The 21,238-nt window shown below is 43.8% G+C and overlaps 1 protein-coding gene across 1 annotated transcript in view; it reads left to right on the top strand.

Moving 5' to 3' along the window:
• Positions 1 to 21,238, top strand: part of LOC140205397 (voltage-dependent T-type calcium channel subunit alpha-1I-like) — a 426,562-nt gene that overhangs the window by 129,511 nt on the left and 275,813 nt on the right. Inside the window, exon 8 of the mRNA XM_072272989.1 lies at positions 11,178 to 11,533. Within this exon, the coding sequence (XP_072129090.1) occupies positions 11,178 to 11,533 (356 nt within the window). The remainder of the gene's footprint in view (positions 1 to 11,177; positions 11,534 to 21,238) is intronic.

The following is a 21,238-nucleotide window of genomic DNA, read 5'->3' on the forward strand; positions in this document are numbered from 1 at the left end:
ATGTAGCGGTATATGGGGCAAACATGGGCAAATGGGAATAGCTTATTTAGCATGGGTGAGTTGGGCCGAAGGGGCTGTTTCTGTGGTGTTTTACTCCATAATTCTAAATGAACTGAGATGTTTTAGACATTCTGTGAAGTCAATGCATTTCCTTCGCTCTCCTTGATGGAGTATCCCAGACATGTGCTGTGGTGTGCAGTGTATGGCTTTTGCTACACATGCTGTGAGTTGCAGCAGTGTTGTCCACTCATACCAGAGGAGAGCAGACACGGTCTGCTCCAGAGTAATTCATAGGGGTCCCAGCCCACAGCACTCAACATTTCAGATCTGCTTTATCTAGACCCTGCGATAGGAGGTTCACCAGCTTGATTCCAGGGATGAAGGGGTTAACCTATGAGGAGCGATTGAGTCGCCTGGGACTGTACTGTCTGGAATTCAGAAGAGTGAGAGGGGATCTTATAGAAGCATACAAAATTTTGAGAGGGATAGATAAGATAGAAGTAGGAAAGTTGTTTCCATTGGTAGGTGAGACTAGAATTAGGGGACATTGCCTCAAGATTCAGGGGAGAAGATTTAGGACGGAGACGAGGAGAAACTGTTTTTCCCAGAGAGTGGTGATTCTGTGGAATTCTCTTCCCAGGGAGGCAGTTGATGCTTCTTCACTAAATATATTTAAGATACAGTTAGATAGGTTTTTATATAGTAAGGGAATTAAGAGTTATGGGGAAAAGGCAGGTAGATGGAGATGAGTTTACGGACAGATCAGCCATGATCTTATTGACTAGCGGGGCAGGCTCAATGGGCTGGATGGCCTACTCCTGCTCCTATTTCTTATGTTAAGTTGGCAGATATTCCGCAGACACTTCCCTCAGCCCATGCCCCCACTGCCCCCTCCAGTGACTAGACTGATTACAATCCTGATCCCCAACTGCCTTCACATCAATCTTATGACACCACTGTCATTGTCAGAATCAAAGGTGGTGATGGATCAGCATATAGGAGGGTGATTGAAAACCTGGCTTAATGGTGCCACAACAAATTCTCACTCAATGTCAGCAAGACTAAGGAGCTGATTATTGAGTTCAGAAGGAAACTGGAGATCCATGAGCTAGTCCTCGTCGGAGGATCAGAGGTGGAGAGGGTCAGCAACTTTAAATTCCTAGCTGTTATAATTTCAGAGGATTGTTCCTAGGCCAAGTGCGTAAGTGCCATTATGAAGAAAGCAGGCCAGCACTTCTACTTCCTTAGGAGTTTGCAAAGATTTGGTATAACATCAAAAACTTTCACAAACTTCTATCGAGGTGTGGTGGAGAGTATGTGGACTGGTTGCACCACAGCCCGGCATGGAAACACCAATGCCCTTGAATGGAAAATCCTACAGAAAGTAGTGGATACAGCCCAGTCCATCACAGATAAAGCACTCCCCACCATTGAGCACATCCACATGGAGTGCTTCTGCAGGAAATCAGCATCCCTCATCAGGGGCCCCCATTATCCAGGACATGCTCTCTTCTCGCTGCTGCCATCAGGAAGAAGGTACAGGAGCCTCAGGACTCACTTCACCAGCTTCAGAAACAATTATTACCCCTCAACCAACAGGCTCTTAAACCAAAGGGGATGACTTCACTAAACTTCACATGCCCAATCACTGAACTGTTCCCACAACCTACGGACTCGCTTTCAAGGACTTGTCATTGCATGTTCTTGATATCTATCTATCTATCTATCTATCTATCTACCTATGTATCTACCTATCTACCTACCTACCTGTCTACCTATCTATCTATCTATACATTTATTTATTTGTTTGCTGTTTGTTTATTTCATTTCTTCCTTGCTTTTTATATTTTAGAAATAGAAATAGAAATAGAATATCTTTATTGACATTGTTGTGGAGCAATAAAACACAGTTTAGCAGCTCAACGTTTTGCAGCATGACAAAAAATATATACATAAAATAAACTCTAAAACCTCAGGAGTGCAGTCCAAAATTAATAATATATGGATGGTGGGGTAGGACTATTGCACACCTGCCATTCCATAGAAACCATAGAAACTACAGCACAGAAACAGGCTTTTTGGCCCTTCTTGGCTGTGCCGAACCATTTTCTGCCTAGTCCCACTGACCTGCACACGGACCATATCCCTCCATACACCTCCCATCCATGTATCTGTCCAATTTATTCTTAAATGTTAAAAAAGAACCCGCATTTACCACCTTGTCTGGCAGCTCATTCCATACTCCCACCACTCTCTGTGTGAAGAAGCCCCCCCCTAATGTTCCCTTTAAACTTTTCTCCCCTCACCCTTAACCCATGTCCTCTGGCTTTTTTCTCCCCTTGCCTCAGTGGAAAAAGCCTGCTTGCATTCACTCTATCTATACCCATCATAATTTCATATACCTCTATCAAATCTCCCCTCATTCTTCTACGCTCCAGGGAATAAAGTCCTAACCTATTCAACCTTTCTCTGTAACTGAGTTTCTCAAATCCTGGCAAGATCCTTGTAAACCTTCTCCGCACTCTTTCAACCTTATTTATATCCTTCCTGTAATTTGGTGACCAAAACTGAACACAATACTCCAGATTCAGCAGAAATAATAATAATAATAAACAAATAGCAATAATAATAATAATAAACAAATAAACAATAATAATAATAATAAACAAATAAGCAATAAATGTTGAGAACATAAGATGAAGAGTCTTTGAGTTCATAAGTTGTGGGAACATTTCAATGATGGGGCAAGTGAAGTTGAGTGAACCCTTTGATTCAAGAGCCTGATGGTTGAGGGGTAATAACTGTTCCTGAACCTGGTGGTGTGAGTCCTGAGGCTCCTGTATCTTTTCCCTGATGGCAGCAGCGGGAAGAAAGTATGACCCGGGTGGTGGGGTGTCTCTGATGATGGATGCAGCTTTCCTGCAATAGCGCTCTGTGTAGATGTGCTCAATGGTGGGAAGGGACTGAAAAAGTGTTACCAGTACGGGCTCCACAAAATCCTCTGACAGCTTAACTGAAGGAATTAAAATTAGCACGCTCTCCCAACCTCCCCAACACTGGGGCGCAAAATTCCCGACCACAATGTATGAAGTTCGCCACATAGCCAGACAGAGACAAGAGTTCCTCCCCACATCACAAATGCGTTTCTGAAATGACATCCAATCAACTGAACACAATACTCCAGATTCGGCCTCACCAATGCCTTATACAACCTCATCATAACATTCCAGCTCTTATACTCAATAATTTGATTAATAAAGGCCAATGTACCAAAAGCTCTCTTTACGACCCTATCTACCTGTGACACCACTTTTAGGGAATTTTGTATCTGTATTCCCAGATTCCTCTGTTCCACTGCACTCCTCAGTACCTTACCATTAACCCTGTATGTTCTACGTTGGTTTGTCCTTCCAACATGCAATACCTCACACTTGTCAGTATTAAACTCCATCTGCCATTTTTTAGCCCATTTTTCCAGCTGGTCCAAGTCCCTCTGCAGGCTCTGAAAACCTTCCTCACTGTCTACTACACCTCCAGTCTTTGTATCATCAGCAAACTTGCTGATCCAATTTACCACATTATCATCCAGATCATTGATATAGATGACAAATAACAATGGACCCAGCACTGATCCCTGTGGCACACCACTAGTCACAGGCCTCCACTCAGAGAAGCAATTCTCTACCACCACTCTCTGGCTTCTTCCAATGTCTAATCCAATTTACCACCTCTCCATGTATACCTAGCAACTGAATTTTCCTAACTAACCTCCCATGCGGGACCCTGTCAAAGGCCTTACTGAAGTCCATGTAGACAATATCCACTGCCTTCCCTTCATCCACTTTCCTGGTAACCTCCTTGAAAAACTCCAATAGATTGGTCAAACATGACCTACCACGCACAAAGCCATGTTGACTCTCCCTAATAAGTCCCAGTCTATCCAAATGCTTGTAGATTCTGTCTCTTAGTACTCCCTCCAATAACTTACCTACTACCGACATTAAACTTACTGGCCTATAATTTCCCGGATTACTTTTCGATCCTTTTTTAAACAACGGAACAACATGAGCCACTCTCCAATCCTCCGGCACCTCACCTGTAGACAGCGACATTTTAAATATTTCTGCCAGGGCCCCTGCAATTTCAGCACTAGTCTCCTTCAAGGTCTGAGGGAACACCCTGTCAGGTCCTGGGGATTTATCCACTTTAATTTTCCTCAAGACAGCAAGGACCTCCTCCTTTTTGATCTGTACAGTTTCCATGATCTCACTACTTGTTTCCCTTAATTCCATAGACTTCATGCCAGTTTCCTTAGTAAACACAGACGCAAAAAACCTATTTAAGATCTCCCCCATTTCCTTTGGTTCCGCACATAGCCGACCACTCTGATCTTCAAGAGGACCAATTTTATCCCTTACAATCCTTTTGCTCTTAATATACCTGTAAAAACTCTTTGAATTATCCTTCACTTTGACTGCAAAGGCAACCTCATGTCTTCTTTTAGCCCTCCTGATTTCTTTCTTAAGTATTTTCTTGCACTTCTTATACTCCTGGAAGTGTGATGCATTTAGCTGCCGTCGTCTTAGGAGGAGGGCAGGAGAAGAGAAGGGGGTGTTATGCATTTCACTGCTTGTGGGTAGAAGCTGTTAAATTAAGGAGTCTCTTTGTTTTCGTCCTTAATGCTCTGTATCTCTTCCCAGAAGGTAGAGGGGAAAACAGGTGATGTCCAGGATGAGTGGGATCCTTTGAAATACAAGTAGCCACCTTTTGAAGTCTGCCAGTATAAATGTCTCTGAGGGAGAGTAATGTTGTGCCAATAACCCGCTCTGCTACCCTCACCACCCACTGCAAGTCCTTCCTGTTCTGTTCTGTGCAGCTGGCAAACCACACAGTCTGTTGTCTTTCGCACTCTGGTTGTCCACCCTGTGTGGTTTTTCATTGATACCATGATGGTTATTACTCTATTATGGATTCATGGAGTATGCCCACAAATAAATGAATCTCAGGGTTGTATATAGTGATATTATATGTACTTTGATAATAAATTTACTTTGAACGTTGAACAACCCAAACCAAAGTTCCCAAAGAAGGAGGGCACAGAGGTGGTGCATCAAACTTTTGAAGTTTTGTCTTATTGTACGTGAGATCTTTGATCTTGTATCCAACAGAATTTTGTCAGAGGTGAGGAGCATGCCCTGCCCCTTGCCCTGCCCAAAGTCTTCTCTTAAAGAAGTTCTAAGCTACTTTGGAAAGGCGGATAGAAGCGGTGAGCAAAAGGAGAGATTATGATGAGGTGAAAGAGGACAATACTGGGATGAGAAACAACCAGTGGGCTTAGGAAAGGTGAAAATACAATACCAGTAGCAGGGATATTATCTATAAACATCGCATGTGGCAGGCTATGATATGTCCAGTCGGAAGTCTAAGGTATTCATCAAACTAGCAGTGAGCTTAATTGGAGCAGTGTATGAAGCTCAAGTTAGTGGAATAGAGAATTAATAGCATAAGACATAGCAGCAGATTTAGGCCATCAGACTATTGAGTCTACTCCGTCAATCCATCATTGCTGATTTATCGTTCCTCTCAACCCCATTCTCCATCTTCTCCCTGTAACTTTTGACACCCTTACTAATCAAGAACCTTTCAACCTCTGCTTTAAATATCCCTGATGACTTGGCCTCCACAGTTGTACGTGGCAATGAATTCCACAGAGTCACTACTTCTCTGGCTGAAGAAATTCCTCGTCATCTCTGTTCTAAAGGGACATCCTTCTCTTCCAAGGCTGTGCCCTCTATTCCTAAAGGAAACATCCTCTCCATGTCCACTCATCTAGGACTTTCAATATTCAGTAGGTTTCAATGAGATTCCCCTTCTTTTAAACTCCAGCCATTAAACACTCATCATATGTTAACCCTTTCATCCCCAGGATAGTTGTCATAAATCTCTTCTGGATCTTCTTCAATGCGGGCACATCTTTTCATAGATAAGTCATAGTCATAGTCATACTTTATTGATCCCTGGGGAAATTGGTTTTCATTACAGTTGCACCATAAGTAATAAATAGTAATAGAACCATAAATACTTAAATAGTAATATGTAAATTATGCCAGGAAATAAGTCCAGGACCAGCCTATTGGCTCAGGGTGTCTGACCCTCCAAGGGAGGAGTTGTAAAGTTTGATGGCCACAGGAAGGAATGACTTCCTGTGACACTCAGTGCTGCATCTCGGTGGAATGAGTCTCTGGCTGAATGTACTCCTGTGCCCACCCAGTACATTATGTAGTGGATGGGAGACATTGACCAAGATGGCATGCAACTTAGACAGCACCCTCTTTTCAGACACTACCGTGAGAGAGTCCAGTTCCCTCCCCACAACATCACTGGCCTTACGAATGAGTTTGTTGATGTCTGCTACACTCAGCCTGCTGCCCCAGCACACAACAGCAAACATGATAGCACTGGCCACCACAGACTCGTGGAACATCCTCAGCATCGTCCGGCAGATGTTAAAGGACCTCAGTCTCCTCAGGAAATAGAGACGGCTCTGATCCTTCTTGTAGACAGCCTCAGTGTTCTTTGACCAGTCCAGTTTATTGTCAATTCGTATCCCCAGGTATTTGTAATCCTCTACCATGTCCACACTGACCCCCTGGATGGAAACAGGGGTCACCGGTACCTTAGCTCTCCTCAGGTCTACCACCAGCTCCTTAGTCTTTTTCACATTAAGCTGCAGATAATTCTGCTCACACCATGTGACAAAGGTGCCCAAAACATCTCACAATACTCCAAGTGCAGTCTGACCGATATCTTATAAAGCCTTAACATTACATCTTTGCTCTTATATTTTAGGCCTCTCAAAATGAATGCAAACATTGCATTTCCTTTCCTTACCATTGCCACAACCTGCAGACTAACCTTCAGGGAATTCTGCACGAGGACTCCCAAATCTCTTTGCACTTCTGATTTCTGAATTTGCTGATGGATAACTGGTGTTTAAGGATCACACTTGCTGAACAGAGCAGAGGAGTTCAGAAAATATACCAAAGTGCAGTGGAAGATTATTGCGAGTGAAATTGTTATGTGCAGACAGATGTGCATGAGCATTAATAAAATTGCTGTCAGTAACGACAGGAACTGCTGTTGATTCAAGTCTTAAATAACTGGTGATTTGCTTACGTATGAGAAGAATTTTGTATTAAATTTCACGATAGAAATAGTCACTAATTTGCATAAATTGATGCACCGATTGAAACCATCAATATGGCTTCACGAATTGTCCTTGGTGATGAACGCTGATTCTAATAGATACCAGACTCCATCACCAAATGTTGGAGGTGCTACCTCTGCACTGAGCTGTTAGCCCAGGGGTTCCCAACCTTTTGTATGCCAGAGACTCCTACCATTAAACAAGAAGCTCATGAACCCCAGCTGGGAATCACTGTGTTAGACCCTAACTCCTCACATATGTGCCCCACATATCCCACCCATTCCCATTGGGGACCATCCAGGCCAATGTTCATCACCAAGCCATCCTCCACGTGGGGTGTGGGGTCTCTCTGTGCAAAACGTGATCTCTGTTTTTGCCATAAGTCCTTCATTGGCTGCGATACATATTAGGATGTCCTGAGATTGTAATTGCACTAGAGAATTTCACTTCTTCTGAAGGAAAGGGAAATGAGGACGTTTCTATTGACTGAATCCTGTGACCTTATAGGGTTGTGTAATATTAGGAGGGGCATAGTTAGGGTAAATGCACTCAGTCTTTTTCCCAGGGCTGTGGAATCAAGAATTGGAGGGCATAAGATGAGAGAAGAAAGATAAAATATGAATCTGAGGGGCAACTTCTTCCTGTAAAGGAAACGAGCTGCTACAGGAACAATAATGACTCTTAAAAGACAGTTGGAGACGTATATGGATTGGAAAGGTTTAAAAGGTTAGAAGGCCAAACACCAGCAAATGGGACAAACTTGAATGGGTATCTCGGTTGGCCGTGCAAAACTTGTTATTTATTTTTCCCATAAATCCTTCGTTGGCTGTGCTGAAGGATTTGTTTTTGACCTATATGACTCTGCCTCTGTGACTGAGTCAGAGCTGTAATCTATAACTAGGTCAGGCTGGCCTTATGTCTTCCTCTGCTTTAGTGGCATTGTCTCAGGGAAAGACCATTCAGCCCCTTAAGACTGTAAGACTATTCAAAGAGATCTTGTTTGATATGTGACCTAATTCCATCCCTGCATTTGCACACGAACTTTGCTAAGACCATCAAAATCTATAGCCATAAGCATCTACAACCATCGATGTCGACAAATATAAACACCTACAACCATCAGCACCTATAAACATCACCACCTACAAACATTAGCAGGTTCAATCATCTCCACTGACAATCCGCATCTACAACCATCAGCTCATCCAGCCAAAACCATCTGCGATCATCACCACCTACAATCATCACCACCTACAACCATCAGCACCTGATAAGATCACCCTGGTCACTCTCTTCCTTACCCTTCCATCGAGCAGATGTGTACCACCACTAAAAGACAGCTTCTATCCTGCTATATTGAAAGGATCTCCTGTACTTGTGTACGATAAAGATGAACTCTTGATCTCCCAACCTACCTTGTCATGACACTTGCACTTTGTATTCTGTCAGCACTGTACTTTTTCTGTAACTGTTAGCCACGATTCAGTATTTTATTATTTTCCTTTTGTACTAACTCGATGTAATTATGTGTGTCATGATGTGTGTGGATGGCGTGGAGAACAAAGCTTTTCACTGCATCTCAGTATGTCTGGCGACAATAAACCAATTATCAATTAACCTCAGTAGTAAGGAAAATAGCCTGTTTGTGTAAACATTCATAACTTCAGCATTGCTGGGATCCAGACATTCTTCTGGTAAATCTATTTTGTCCACCAAGGTTATTATGGAACATAGAACACAGTACAGCGCAGTACTGGCCACAATGTTGTTCCAACCTTTTAGCCTACTCTAGGATCAATCTAACCCTTCCTTCCTACATAACTCACTATTTTCTATCATCCAAATACCTATCTAAGAGTGTCTTAAATGATCCTAGTGTATCTGCCTCTACCACCACCCCTGGCACTCTCTGTGTAAAAAAACTTACCTCTGTTATCGCACCTATATTTTCCTCCAATCAGCTTAAAATCATGCCCCTTCATATTAGCCAATTTGCCCTGGGAAAAAAGACTCTGGCTGTCCACTTGATCTATGCCTCTTATCATCTTGTACACCTCTATCAAGTCACCTCTCATCCTTGTTCACCTTAGCTCGCTCAGCCTATCCTCATAAGACATGTTCTCTAATCTGGGCAGCATCCTATTAAACCTCCTCTGCACCCTATCTAAAGCTTATTGCCAGATCTAGAGGATCTAATTTATAAGGAAAGATTGAGTAGGGTAGGAATGTAGAAGATTGAGGGGAGATTTGATAGAGGTATGCAAAATTATGAGGGGAAAGTGCAAATAGGCTTTTTCCACAGATATTGGGTGGGACTACAACTAGAGGTCATGGGTTAAAAGGTGAAAGGTGAAAAGTTTAATGGGAACATGAGGGGAAGCGTTTTCACTCAGAAGGTCGTGAGAGTGTGGAACAAGTACGTGTTCCCCGAGGCCTTTGTGAATAAAAACCTTTTCTCTAGAGTTGATAAAGGGAGGCTATTTACTCTTTTGGAACAGCCCTGAAAAAGGACACATAGACTTATAACTAGATCCCACCTTGGTTCAGGAGTGAAGTTAGGAAACTCATCAGATGGTAGGAATCTCAGATTGGTTCACTCCAGAAAGCTCTTGTAGCTGGAGGTCAATTCATTTCAAAACTGAGACTATAGGTTTTGTTGGATAAAAAGTCATGATAATGGAACCAAGGAAGGTAAGGGGAATCAACATACATTGTGATTAAGATGAGGCGAGAGGTTTGAATGGCTGACTCCTATGTCTACATTTCCAAAATTAAACAAGGTGTGTGGAATGGGCTGCTGGCGACGGTGGTGGAGGCAGATATGATAGGGTCTTTTAAGAGACTCCTGGACAGGTATATGGAGCTCAGAAAAATAGAGGGCTATGGGTAACCCAAGGTAATTTCTAAGGTAAGGACATGTTCGGCACAGCTTTGTGGGCCGAAGGGCCTGTATTGTGCTGTAGGTTTTCTATATTTCTAAGCTGCCAGCGCAAGTGGTGCATGCGAGCTCGACTTCATCGTTTTGGAGAAGTTTGGATAGGTACATGGATGGTAGCGGGTATGGAGGGCTGGGGCCCCGGTTGCAGGTCAATGGGAGTGGACAGTTTAAACAGCTCGGCATGGACTAGATAGGCCAAAGGGCATGTTTCTGTGCTGTACTTTTCTATGACTCTGAGTCTACATTTCCTTTAATGAGGCAACCAGAACTGAACTGAATATTGCAGGCGTTGTCTAACCAGGGTTTTACAGAGGTGCATCATAACCTCTTGGCCTTGAACTTAGTCCCCTGACAGATGAAACCCAATACACCATATGCCGCCTTAAAAGCCCCATCAACTTGCACGGGAGCTTTGAGGGATATGTGGACGTGGACTCCAAGATCCCTCTGTTCCTCCACACTTCCAAAGTTCTTGCCATTAACGTTCTGTGTTATGACTTCAAGTTCGACTTTCCAAGTGAATCAGTTGATACAGTTCTATTTTGACTATCCTTTGTTGCTCGCTCTTCCTCACACCTGGGCCCCAGAGCGAAAAACGGACCGGTGTTCAACCGATTTCAGCGCCGAAGCAGATTTAAAAGATTAAGGCGCTGAGGTCGAGGGCGGCGGACTTACCGGTGTCCAGCTCACTCCTCCGCGTTGAACAGACTCTGCAGCTGTGGCCTGTAGCCAACGGGCTCCTGGACGGCTGCACTTACCACGGAGCTGAACTGGCCCTGACTGTGGCTGTGGACTCCCTTTCGGGGGACTCGGCCTTTCATGTTCTGTGTATGATGTGCTTACTGTTTTTATTGTTTGCACGGTCTGTTCTTTTTTTTCACACTTTAGGTACTTGACCATCTTTGTTGTGTGGGGTTTTACCGTGTTTCTTTGTTTTGTGGCTGCCTGCAAGAAGTTGAACTCGAGGTTGTATAAGGTATACATACTTTGATAATAAATGTACTTTAAACTGTTCTCTCTTTTCCATCTCAGGGCATTACCACATGCCAGAGGGTTTGGAATACACGCCGTGCGCTATTGTCCAGCCGATCGCGCTGACCCTGACCTCGGACCCCGACCCCTGCCTGCAATGCAACTGCGCCAAGCAGACTCCGGCTACCAATGCCGTCGATCTAGCAGGGACCGAGGCAGGAGAGGCAGCAAAAGACAGGGAGCTGGAGACCAGCGGCAGAGGAGCGAAGGAAAGCGAGGCGAACTGGTGCGTCGGCTTGTGGACCGAGGTGCGATGTAAACTGACCAGCATCGTGGAGAGCAAGTACTTCAGCCGAGGAATCATGATCGCGATACTGATCAACACCATTAGTATGGGCATCGAGCACCATGAGCAGGTACGACTTTAACGATACTTCCTCCTAGACTGCCACTTAATTAAGAATTGAAGCGAATTGACGAAATTACCAAGCAGGGACAGCTGTCATAGCTAGTGTGAAAGCTAGGAATTAGAAATGAGCCTGCAAGTTCTGTTCAGGAGCAGTGACACCTGCGGAAAAGTCTGTGGAAACAGGCATTTGCAAGGTTCAGGCAGGCACGGTGATAACTCATGTGTGGGATGTGTTGAATGGGAGATAATGGGGAAGATTGTGCGGAAATGTGCTGGGCAGATTACAGAATCAGCATGTTCATTAACCAGACAGAACCTGTGGAACGCTCCTGTACAGATGGGTGTGGGTGTCCTTGTGAGTGATACATGGAAAGTTAGCACGCGTATATAGCCAAGTAATTAGGAAGGCAAGTAGGATGTAGGGGCCTTGTTGCAAAGGCCATATACATTCAGTGGCCACTTTATTAGTTACCTCCTATATCTAATAAACTGACTACTGAGTGTATGTCCATCATTTTCTGCTCCAGTAGCCCATCCGCTTCAAGGTTCAACATGCTGTGCATTCAGGGATGCTCTTCTGCACACCACTGTTGTAACGTGTGGTTATTTGAGTTACTGTCACCTTCTTGTCAGCTTGAACCAGTCTGGCCATTCTCCCCTGACCTCTCTCATTTAACAAGGTGCTTTCCCCCACAGAACTGCTGCTCACTGGATGTTTTTTCTCGCATCATTCTCTGTAAACTCTAGAGACTGCTGTTGGGGAAAATCCCAGGAGATCAGCAGTTTCTGAGATACTCAAACCACCCCGTCTGGCACCAGCAATCATTCCACTGTCAAAGTCACTTAGATCACATTCCTTCTCCATTCTGATGTTTAGTCTGGACAAAAACTGAACCTCTTGACCATGTCTGCATGCTTTTATCAATTGAGTTGTTGCCGCATGATTGGCTGATTAGATATTTGCATTAATGAGCAGGTGAACAGGTGTACCTAATAAAGTGGCCACTGAGTGCAGTGTTGGGTGAAAGTGGAAAGCACTAAAAGTACTGTGCACTGTAATTTCCTTTGCAATCAATAAAGTATCTATTTATCTACCTATCAGTAACTGCATAGAGTGTTAGTGTGGCTGCACCAGGAGGGCAGCTAGCACTGCAAGCATTTGGTCTCCTCATGTAGTGAGAGGGACATTTGGATTGGAGGCAAAATCACAAATTTGACTCCTGTGATGGAAGGGGTGAGGATAACACCCCTGTTACCAAGAATCAACTTTATTCGCCATATACATTTACGTGTATTAGGAATTTGCTGCGGTGTTCTTGTCAGGGTGCAGCATGCAATAAAAAAACAATATTCAACCACTGATTAGAATCAGAATCAGGTTTATTATCACTGGCATGTGTTGTGAAATTTGTTAATTTAACTTGGTTCAGCACATGTTCTGTGTTTGTGTTCTAATTATAAGAGAAAAGAATTCTATAAAACTTAGCTTATCACTTCCCCTGGGTCCCCTTCTCCTGTAGTCTACTCTCCTCTCCTATTGGTCTCCTTCTTCTCCAGCCCTTGACCTTTCCCACCCACCTGGCTTCACCCATCACCTTCCTGCTAGCCTCCTTCAGCACCATCTCCCCCACTCCCACCTTTTTATTCTGGTATCTTTCCCCTACATTCTCAGTCCTGAAGTAGGGTCTCAGCCCGAAATATTGTCTATCTATTCATTTCCATAGATACTTTATACTTTATTGTCGCCAAACAATTGGTACTAGAACGTACAATCATCACAGCGATATTTGATTCTGCGCTTCACACCCCTGGATTACAAATATTAAATATTAAAAATATTAAAGATAGTTAAAATGAGTAAATATTAAAAATTTAAATTATAAATCATAAATAGAAAATAGAAAATGGAAAGTAAGGTAGTGCAAAAAAAACGAGAGGCAGGTCCGGATATTTGGAGGGTACGGCCCAGATCCGGGTCGGGATCTGTTCAGAAGTCTTATCACAGTTGGAAAGAAGCTGTTCCCAAATCTGGCCGTACGAGTCTTCAAGCTCCTGAACCTTCACCCGGAGGGAAGAGGGACGAAGAGTGTATTGGCTGGGTGGATCTTGTCCTTGATTATCCTGGCAGCACTGCTCCGACAGTGTGCGGTGTAAAGTGAGTCCAAGGACGGAAGATTGGTTTGTGTGATGTGCTGGGCCGTGTTCACGATCTTCTGCAGCTTCTTCCGGTCTTGGACAGGACAACTTCCATACCAGGTTGTGATGCACCCTAGAAGAATGCTTTCTTCGGTGCATCTATAAAAATTAGTGAGGGTTTTAGGGGACAGGCCAAATTTCTTTAGTTTTCTCAGGAAGTAAAGGCGCTGGTGGGCCTTCTTGGCAGTGAACTCTGCTTGATTGGACCAAGTCAGGTCATTGTGATATTGACCCCAAGGAACTTAAAGCTTTTGACCTGTTCCACTTGCGCACCACCGATGTAAATTGGGTCGTGCGGTCCGCTACTCCTTCTGAAGTCAACAACCAATTCCTTCATCTTGCTGACGTTGAGGGATAGTTTATTGTCTTCGCACCATGCTGCTGAGTTTCTTGGACATTTTGTCTGCGTTGCCTTACAGGTTAAAGCATGGATATGGAATAACGTGCATAAATACTTAAATGCAGGCATGTATTCTCAATGTTAACAGCATTATAAAAAATAGTTTAATGTGTTTACTGTGCAATGTAGTGACTGAGGTAACAGAGAGGGTGGGCTAACTAGAATGATTGATCAGATTAACTACCTGGAGGAAGAAACTTCAAAGATGGTGAAAAGTGATCTATCTATTAAACGGATCACTCATACATTAAGATGGACACTTGACTTCACAGCAAAGTGACATGGTAGCCCAGCACTATTACTATGCTGGCTGTACGATCAGGGTTCATTTCCCACTGCTGGAAGTAAGGTGACAAACAAGAGAAATTCTGCAGATGTTGGAAGTCAAAGTGATACGCACAAAATACACTGGAGGAGCTCAGCAGGCCAGGTGGCATCTATGGAAAAGAGTGAACAGTTGACGTTTCGGTCTGAGACCCTTCATCGGGTCTGGAAGATAGATAGGAAGTGACAGTAGGAAGGGGGGGGGAGAGGAGCAGAAGTACAAGGTTGTAGGTGAAAGGTGAAGCTAGCAGAGGGGGAGGGGTGAAGTAAAGAGTTGGGAAGTCCTTTGGTGAAAGAGATAAAGGGCTGGAGAAGGGGGAATCTGATAGGAGAGGACAGAGACCATGGAAGAAAGGGTAGGGTGAGGAGAACTAGAGGGAGGTGATGCGCAGGTAAGGTGAGAGAGGGAAACAGGAATGGGGAATGGTGAAAGAGAGGTTGGGGAGTAATTACCAGAAGTTTGAGTTCATGCCATCAGGTTCGAGGCTACCCAGACGGAATATAAAGTGATGCTCATCCAACCTGAGTGTGGCCCCATCACGGCAGTAGAGGAGGCCATGGACTGACATGTCAGACATGTTAGCAAAGAGTTTGTATGTTCTTCCCCTGTGACCATGTGGGCTTCATCCAGGTTTTTTGGTTTTCTCCAAGGATGTACAGGTTAGGGTTAGTAAAGGACATGTTATGGTGGTGCCTTAAGTATGATGAGACTTCTGGTCTGCACATCTCAGACTGTGTGTTGGTCATTGACACAAACAATATATTTTGCTGTATGTTTCAATGTTGCAACAAGTAAAGCTAATCTTTATCTTCCACATTGTGACCTTTCAGCTTATTGATTACCTGCACCTCTCCGTAACTGTAACACTACATCCCACATTCTGTTATTGTCCTCCCTTGTATCACCTCGATGTAGTGAAATGATCTGAATGGACGGCATGCAAAACCATGTTTTTCAATGTATCTCAGTGTACGTGACAGTAATAAACCGATTTACCAAGAATTGTTCCAAGCAGCAAGTGTAAGCAGCTTGGGCCTGTGCTCAATTGTATTGGAAGAATGAGGTAATCTTACTGAGACTTGTATGATTTTGAAGTCAATAAGATAGAAGTAAGGATGCTTTGCCTCAGAGCGGCGCAATATCAGGGGAGCATAGCTGCTGTATAAGACATCAATCTTCTAAGACAAAGACGAGGAGGAATTTCTTCCCTCAGTGGGTCATTAATCGTTGGAATTCTTTACTCTGGAGAGCTGTGGAGGCAAAGTTATTGAAGACAATCAAGCCAAAAAAGTATCGGTTATTGGCCTATAAGGGAGTCAAGTATAATAGGGAATAGTCAGGAAGGTGGAACAGAAGCCTTGATTGGATCTTCATGACCTTGATGAATGGTGCAACTGGCCTGATGGACCATAATGTCTACCCCTGTCTGTATTTGTTTTGTGGCTGGGTTGTTTATGTGTTTTTGTTATTGAGATTTGGAAATGGGATTGAGCGCAAATCACCAAGAAAATCCTACCCGTCAGATTCCCCAAAGTTCTTCAGAGCCAAATACATTTTTTGAAACGTAGAAACTATTATAAAATTGGAAAGGCAGCAATCAATTTTCACACAGCTATGTTGAGATTATCTGTGGACATTACTCAAAATACTCGATAATAATGAAGGAGAAAATCTGCAGATGCTGGAAATCAAAGTGATACTCACATAATGCTGGAGGAATTCAGCAGGCCAGGAAGCATCTATGGAAAAGAGTAAATAGTTGACGTTTTGAGCCAAGACCCTTCTTCAGGACTCTTATAATTTACTTTTTCATGAATAACTATTGGTGAGGACCCCCTGGTATGACTAAACTGTTTTGATCTGCGTGACGGATTGGGCAGTGGTCTGGCTTAACATCTGATCCAAAAGACTGCTCCCTACAGTTTCACACTGAGAACATTCACCCAGATTTTTATGTTCTGGAGTGGGGCTCCAATGCACAACCTCCGATTTGTAGGCAAGGCTTTCTCCTCATTGAGAAAGCATTAACATGCAGTTCAGATCTTCTGTCTTTCCACAGAGAAGGTATGTTCTCTAATCCAGGCAACTTCCTGTTAAGACGATAAGACCGTAAGATGTAGGAGCAGAATTTGGCTGTTAGGCCCGTTGAGGTGGCTCAGCCATTCCATCGTGGCTGTTTTATTATCTCTCTCATCCCCATTCTCCTGCCTTCATCCCATTACCTTTGGCGCTCTTACTAATCAAGGACCCATCAACCTCCACTTCAAATACATCCAGTGACTTAACCACCACAGCCTCCTGTGACAATAAATTCCACAGATTCACTACCCTCTGGATAACGAAATTCCTCCTCATTTCTGTTCTGAAGGGAAGTCTTTCTATTCCAAGGTTGTGTCCTCTAGTCCTTGATTCCCCACTATAGGAAACATTTGCACTACACTAACTCTATCTAGGCTTTCCAATATTCAATTGGATTCATATCATAGTTTGGTTAAATCCAAAACAAGTTCCCAGCAGATTATTTAGTGCCATCGTGAGCATTCACCAGTGGAGTTCCTGGCTTGCTTTAAAAGCGTTGCCATGATTCTCAGGTCTGCTTGTGAATCACACTGACGCAGTTCGATTTGTTTTTTCCATGAAACACATTGTGCTGATCTCCCTTGAGCAGAGAACATCTTGTCCCATAGATCTGTAGGGAGATTCTCCACCAGTAATGTGCAGAGAATCATCCTCGAGTCAGGAGGTAAATTAGGTTCATCAGCAGAGGAGATTTAGAGGACAATGGCGGGGGGAGAATCTCATTAAAATCTTTCAAATATTGAAAGGCCTAGAAAGACTGGACATGGAAACCTAGCCACCCCAGCATTAAGGGTATCTTCAAAAGGAAATGCCGCAAAAAGATGGCATCCATTACGAAGGGTCTACCATCAAGGAAAAGGTACAGGAACCCGAAGACTCACACTCAGCATCTTAGGAACAGCTTCTACCCCTCTGCCATCAGATTTCTGAACAGTCCATGAACCCACGCCACTACCTCACTATTTTTGCTCTCTTCTTTGTACCAATTATTTATATATTATTTTAATTTGTAGTATATTTTCTATATGTTATGTCCTGCACTACAAAACAACAAATTTCAAGACAAACATTAAGTGATATATATATATATATATATATATATATATACATACACACACTACCCCAAAGTAGTGTAGGCAATGCAATGTTATTACAGCTTAGGGCGTTCCAGAGTTCAGAGTTCAATTCCGGTGCCATTCTGTAAGGAGTCATCCCTGTAAAATACATGGGTTTTCCCCTTGTGCTCCAGTTTCCTCCCACAGTACAAAGACGTAGCGGGTAGGTTAAATCGTCTTTGTGAATTGTCCCGTGATGAGGCTAGGCTTAATGAGGTTTGTCAGGGTGGTTGCTGAGCCCAAAGGCCCAGAAGGGACTACTGCACACTGTATTGCCAAATAAGTAAATATTAACCCTGATTCTGACTCCTGTTTGTTATGTTCTTAAGGAACCATGAACAAACATCCACAAGCCTTGGGGAAGAAATTCCTCTTTTCACTCTGCCTCTGAAAGTGTCTCCCTTCGTGTCGATTCTCTCACATGGGGGAACCATCCTTTCAGCTTACTAACCCCCTTCATTCTTCTGGTTCTTCCAGAATTTGGGTATTGGCACAACGCTTAACCTCCTGAGACAGCACCCCTCCTAGAAAGTAACCAAATCAACTCTCCCTAAACTCTGTCAAGGGCAAGGACATTCCTGTTTAATTAAAGAGAGAAAAACAACAAGCAATGAACATTGAATCAGCTCACCAAAAGCCTGGTTATCTTGCAGCAGCACTTCCCTACTGTTATAATCCACTCTTCTTGCAATAAAGTCCAACGTTCCATTTGCTTTTCTAATTACTTGCTGTGGCCCTGCATGCGAACTGAATGTGTTTCTACAAGGACACCTTCATCCTTCTGAACAACAACTCTGTCGCTTTTAACCAACGTTCTGTCTCTGGTTTTCATACATCGCATGTCTCCACATTGCACTCTGCACGTTATAATCCAGTGCAGAAAGGTCCTTTTGGGCCTTCAGCCACACTGCCCAGAAATCCCCCGATTCAATCCTAACTTAATCACAGGACAATTTACAATGACCAATTAACCTACCAATCCGCATGTCTTTGGACTGTGGGAGGAAACCGGAGAACCCGGAGGAAACCCACGCAGTCGCGGGGAGAACGTACAAGCGCCTTACAGGCAGCAGTGGGAATTGAACCCGGGGTCGCCGATGCTGTAAAGCATTGTGCTAGCCACTGCACTAGGACTCAGGTTCAGATTTTTTTTTAAATCTCACACATTGACAGGAGATTTGATAAAGATATACAAAATTCTGAGGGGTATGGATAGGGTCCTGCAAATCGATCGTTTTGAGAGGGAGAGGGAGAGCGAGAGCGAACATCCTGATTGGTCTCTCGTCGTGCTAAGTAGACCTCTCAGTTTTCTCTGTGGGCCGGCTTTACAGTCGACCTCAAAAATAATGACAGTGTTGCTCGCTGCACCGTTTGCAACAGTGACTTTTCTACTGCCCATGGTGGGTTAAGACTGTAAAAGACATGTTGAGGTGAGTTTAACAGGTGTCATTCGTTCATTAGCGTAGCTAACATTATTTAAACTAGCTGGCTGGCTGCTAAGGAGCTACTCTATTGATGTCCTACGTGATGACGCCAAACTCCCTGTAGACTTGCTTAAAGTTGTAATAGAATAAACATGATAATATAATATATAATATATGTACATATTTTAATGTCACATTTTCTGCATATACCCAACTTGGTTTACAGGTTAGACAAAATCACTAAACAAAGTATTACATACACCCTTGGAGGTCGACCTGTAGGGGGAATATGGGGTTGCGGGGGGCGGGACTGCTACCTCCCTGAAATGGTGGTGCTACCTCCCTGGAATGAGTTTTTGCAGGGTGGGATGTCTGTAAATGCAAGCAAGCTTTTTCCACCTGAGTTTGGATGGGACTACAACTAGAGGTCATGGGCTAAAGGTGAAAGGTAAAAAGCTTAAGGGGAACATGAGGGGAAACCTCTTCACTCAGGTCGTGAGAGTGTGGAATGAGCTGCCAGAGCAAGTGGTGCATGCGAGCTCAAGTTCGACATTCCACGGAAGTGTGGATGGGTACATGGATGGGAGAGGTATGGACGGCCATGGTCCCAGTGCAGGTTGATGGGAGTAGGCAATCTAAATGGTTTTGGCACAGACTAGATGGGCCGAAGGGCCTGTTTCTATGCTGTACTTTTCTATGACTCTATATACATCGAAACATACAGTGAAACTCATCAGTTGAATTAACAACAAAGGATGCAGCCACAAATTTTGGTGCCCACCAAGCACAGCAAAACAATACTAATAACAACAAACAGAACATACCAATGAAGAAAGCCACACTTCCAACACCAACATAGCATGCCCACCACTTACTGAGCCTAACTGTACGTCTTTAGAATTTTTTGTTCATTCATGGCTATCCCTCGAGGTCGAGGATGATGGTCTTCATTCTGAAGAAGTGGCCCACAGAGCGAAGACACCTGTACGTCTATTTGTTTAACGTGTACTTGATGTTGCACTCCAAGAAGCACACGATACTTCACAAATCACCCAACTGATTCCAATGGCATGGACACCACGATGATTGGAGCTGATGGATTTGTTGCAGCCTTCATCCGCCTTCACAGCAGCTGGGTTCGAAGTAACCCCATCCGTCTGTTCCACCGTTGAGGTCTTGGTTGGATTGTTCTTTGTCAGAGACCTCTCCCTCGACCTTACTGCCATGGGTGACCCTACCAGGAGCATAGCTCCAGACGGCATCGCTCTCGGGATCACAGGACCACACAAGCTGCTCCACTGCGACAAGGTGACAATCCATGGAGAAGCTTTAGAATTTGAAACCCAAAGAAAAGCCACGTGGTCACAGGGAGAACATACGATTTTTTTATAGACAGTGGCGGGAATTGAACCTGGGTCACTAGAGCTGCAATAGTGTTCTGCTAACCATTACACTACCATGCTGGTGTAGGATTTGACCCAAGGAACCTATGCCTTGACCATTCAAGTGCTTGTCTGGTTTAGCTATGACTGGAGCTTTGCCCATATTCTGGGTGGGAGACTTTAGGAAATCTGCGATCCGTTTCCCATTCTGCAGCACCATCAACATGTCCTTGGTCTATGACAGTTCTCACTGCTTCTAAAGTTTGAAGATTGTGGGGGAAATGTTAGCAAAGCATCAAGGTGAAATAAGGGATGTAATCTTTGAAGTATTTTAGAAAGTTTTCAGAGGAGATTTACCAAAATAACTTCATGGAAGTAGGACTTGAATTATGTGGATAGATTTGCGAAATTGGAGTTCTTTGGCTGACGATAGAGAAGGTCGCAAGAAGATGTGCGGGGGGTCCACTAAAGAGAATAACCTTTCTCTATCCCCCATCTTGTTGCCGTGATTTTATCCATAGCAACAAGACCAGGGATAGAGAAACACAATTCCCTTTAGTGGATCGGTCAAGATCCAAAAAATGAATCAGCACATTTGGCAGAAGAACCATCAGTGGTAAACTATTCTACAAAAGACATAGGGTCTGAAATGCATTGCTGAGTGAAGTGACCGAATAAACAACTGAAAGGTTTTCAAGGTTATGGGAAGAATGCAGTGGCGGGGCAGAGATACGTCTCTACCAAAGGAGGTGTAAGGCACTCCTTTCCTCCACTAGCCTGCAGGTCACCAT

This window comes from Mobula birostris, chromosome 11 (genome assembly GCF_030028105.1).
Source record: "Mobula birostris isolate sMobBir1 chromosome 11, sMobBir1.hap1, whole genome shotgun sequence".
In the NCBI taxonomy this organism is placed as follows: domain Eukaryota; kingdom Metazoa; phylum Chordata; class Chondrichthyes; order Myliobatiformes; family Myliobatidae; genus Mobula; species Mobula birostris.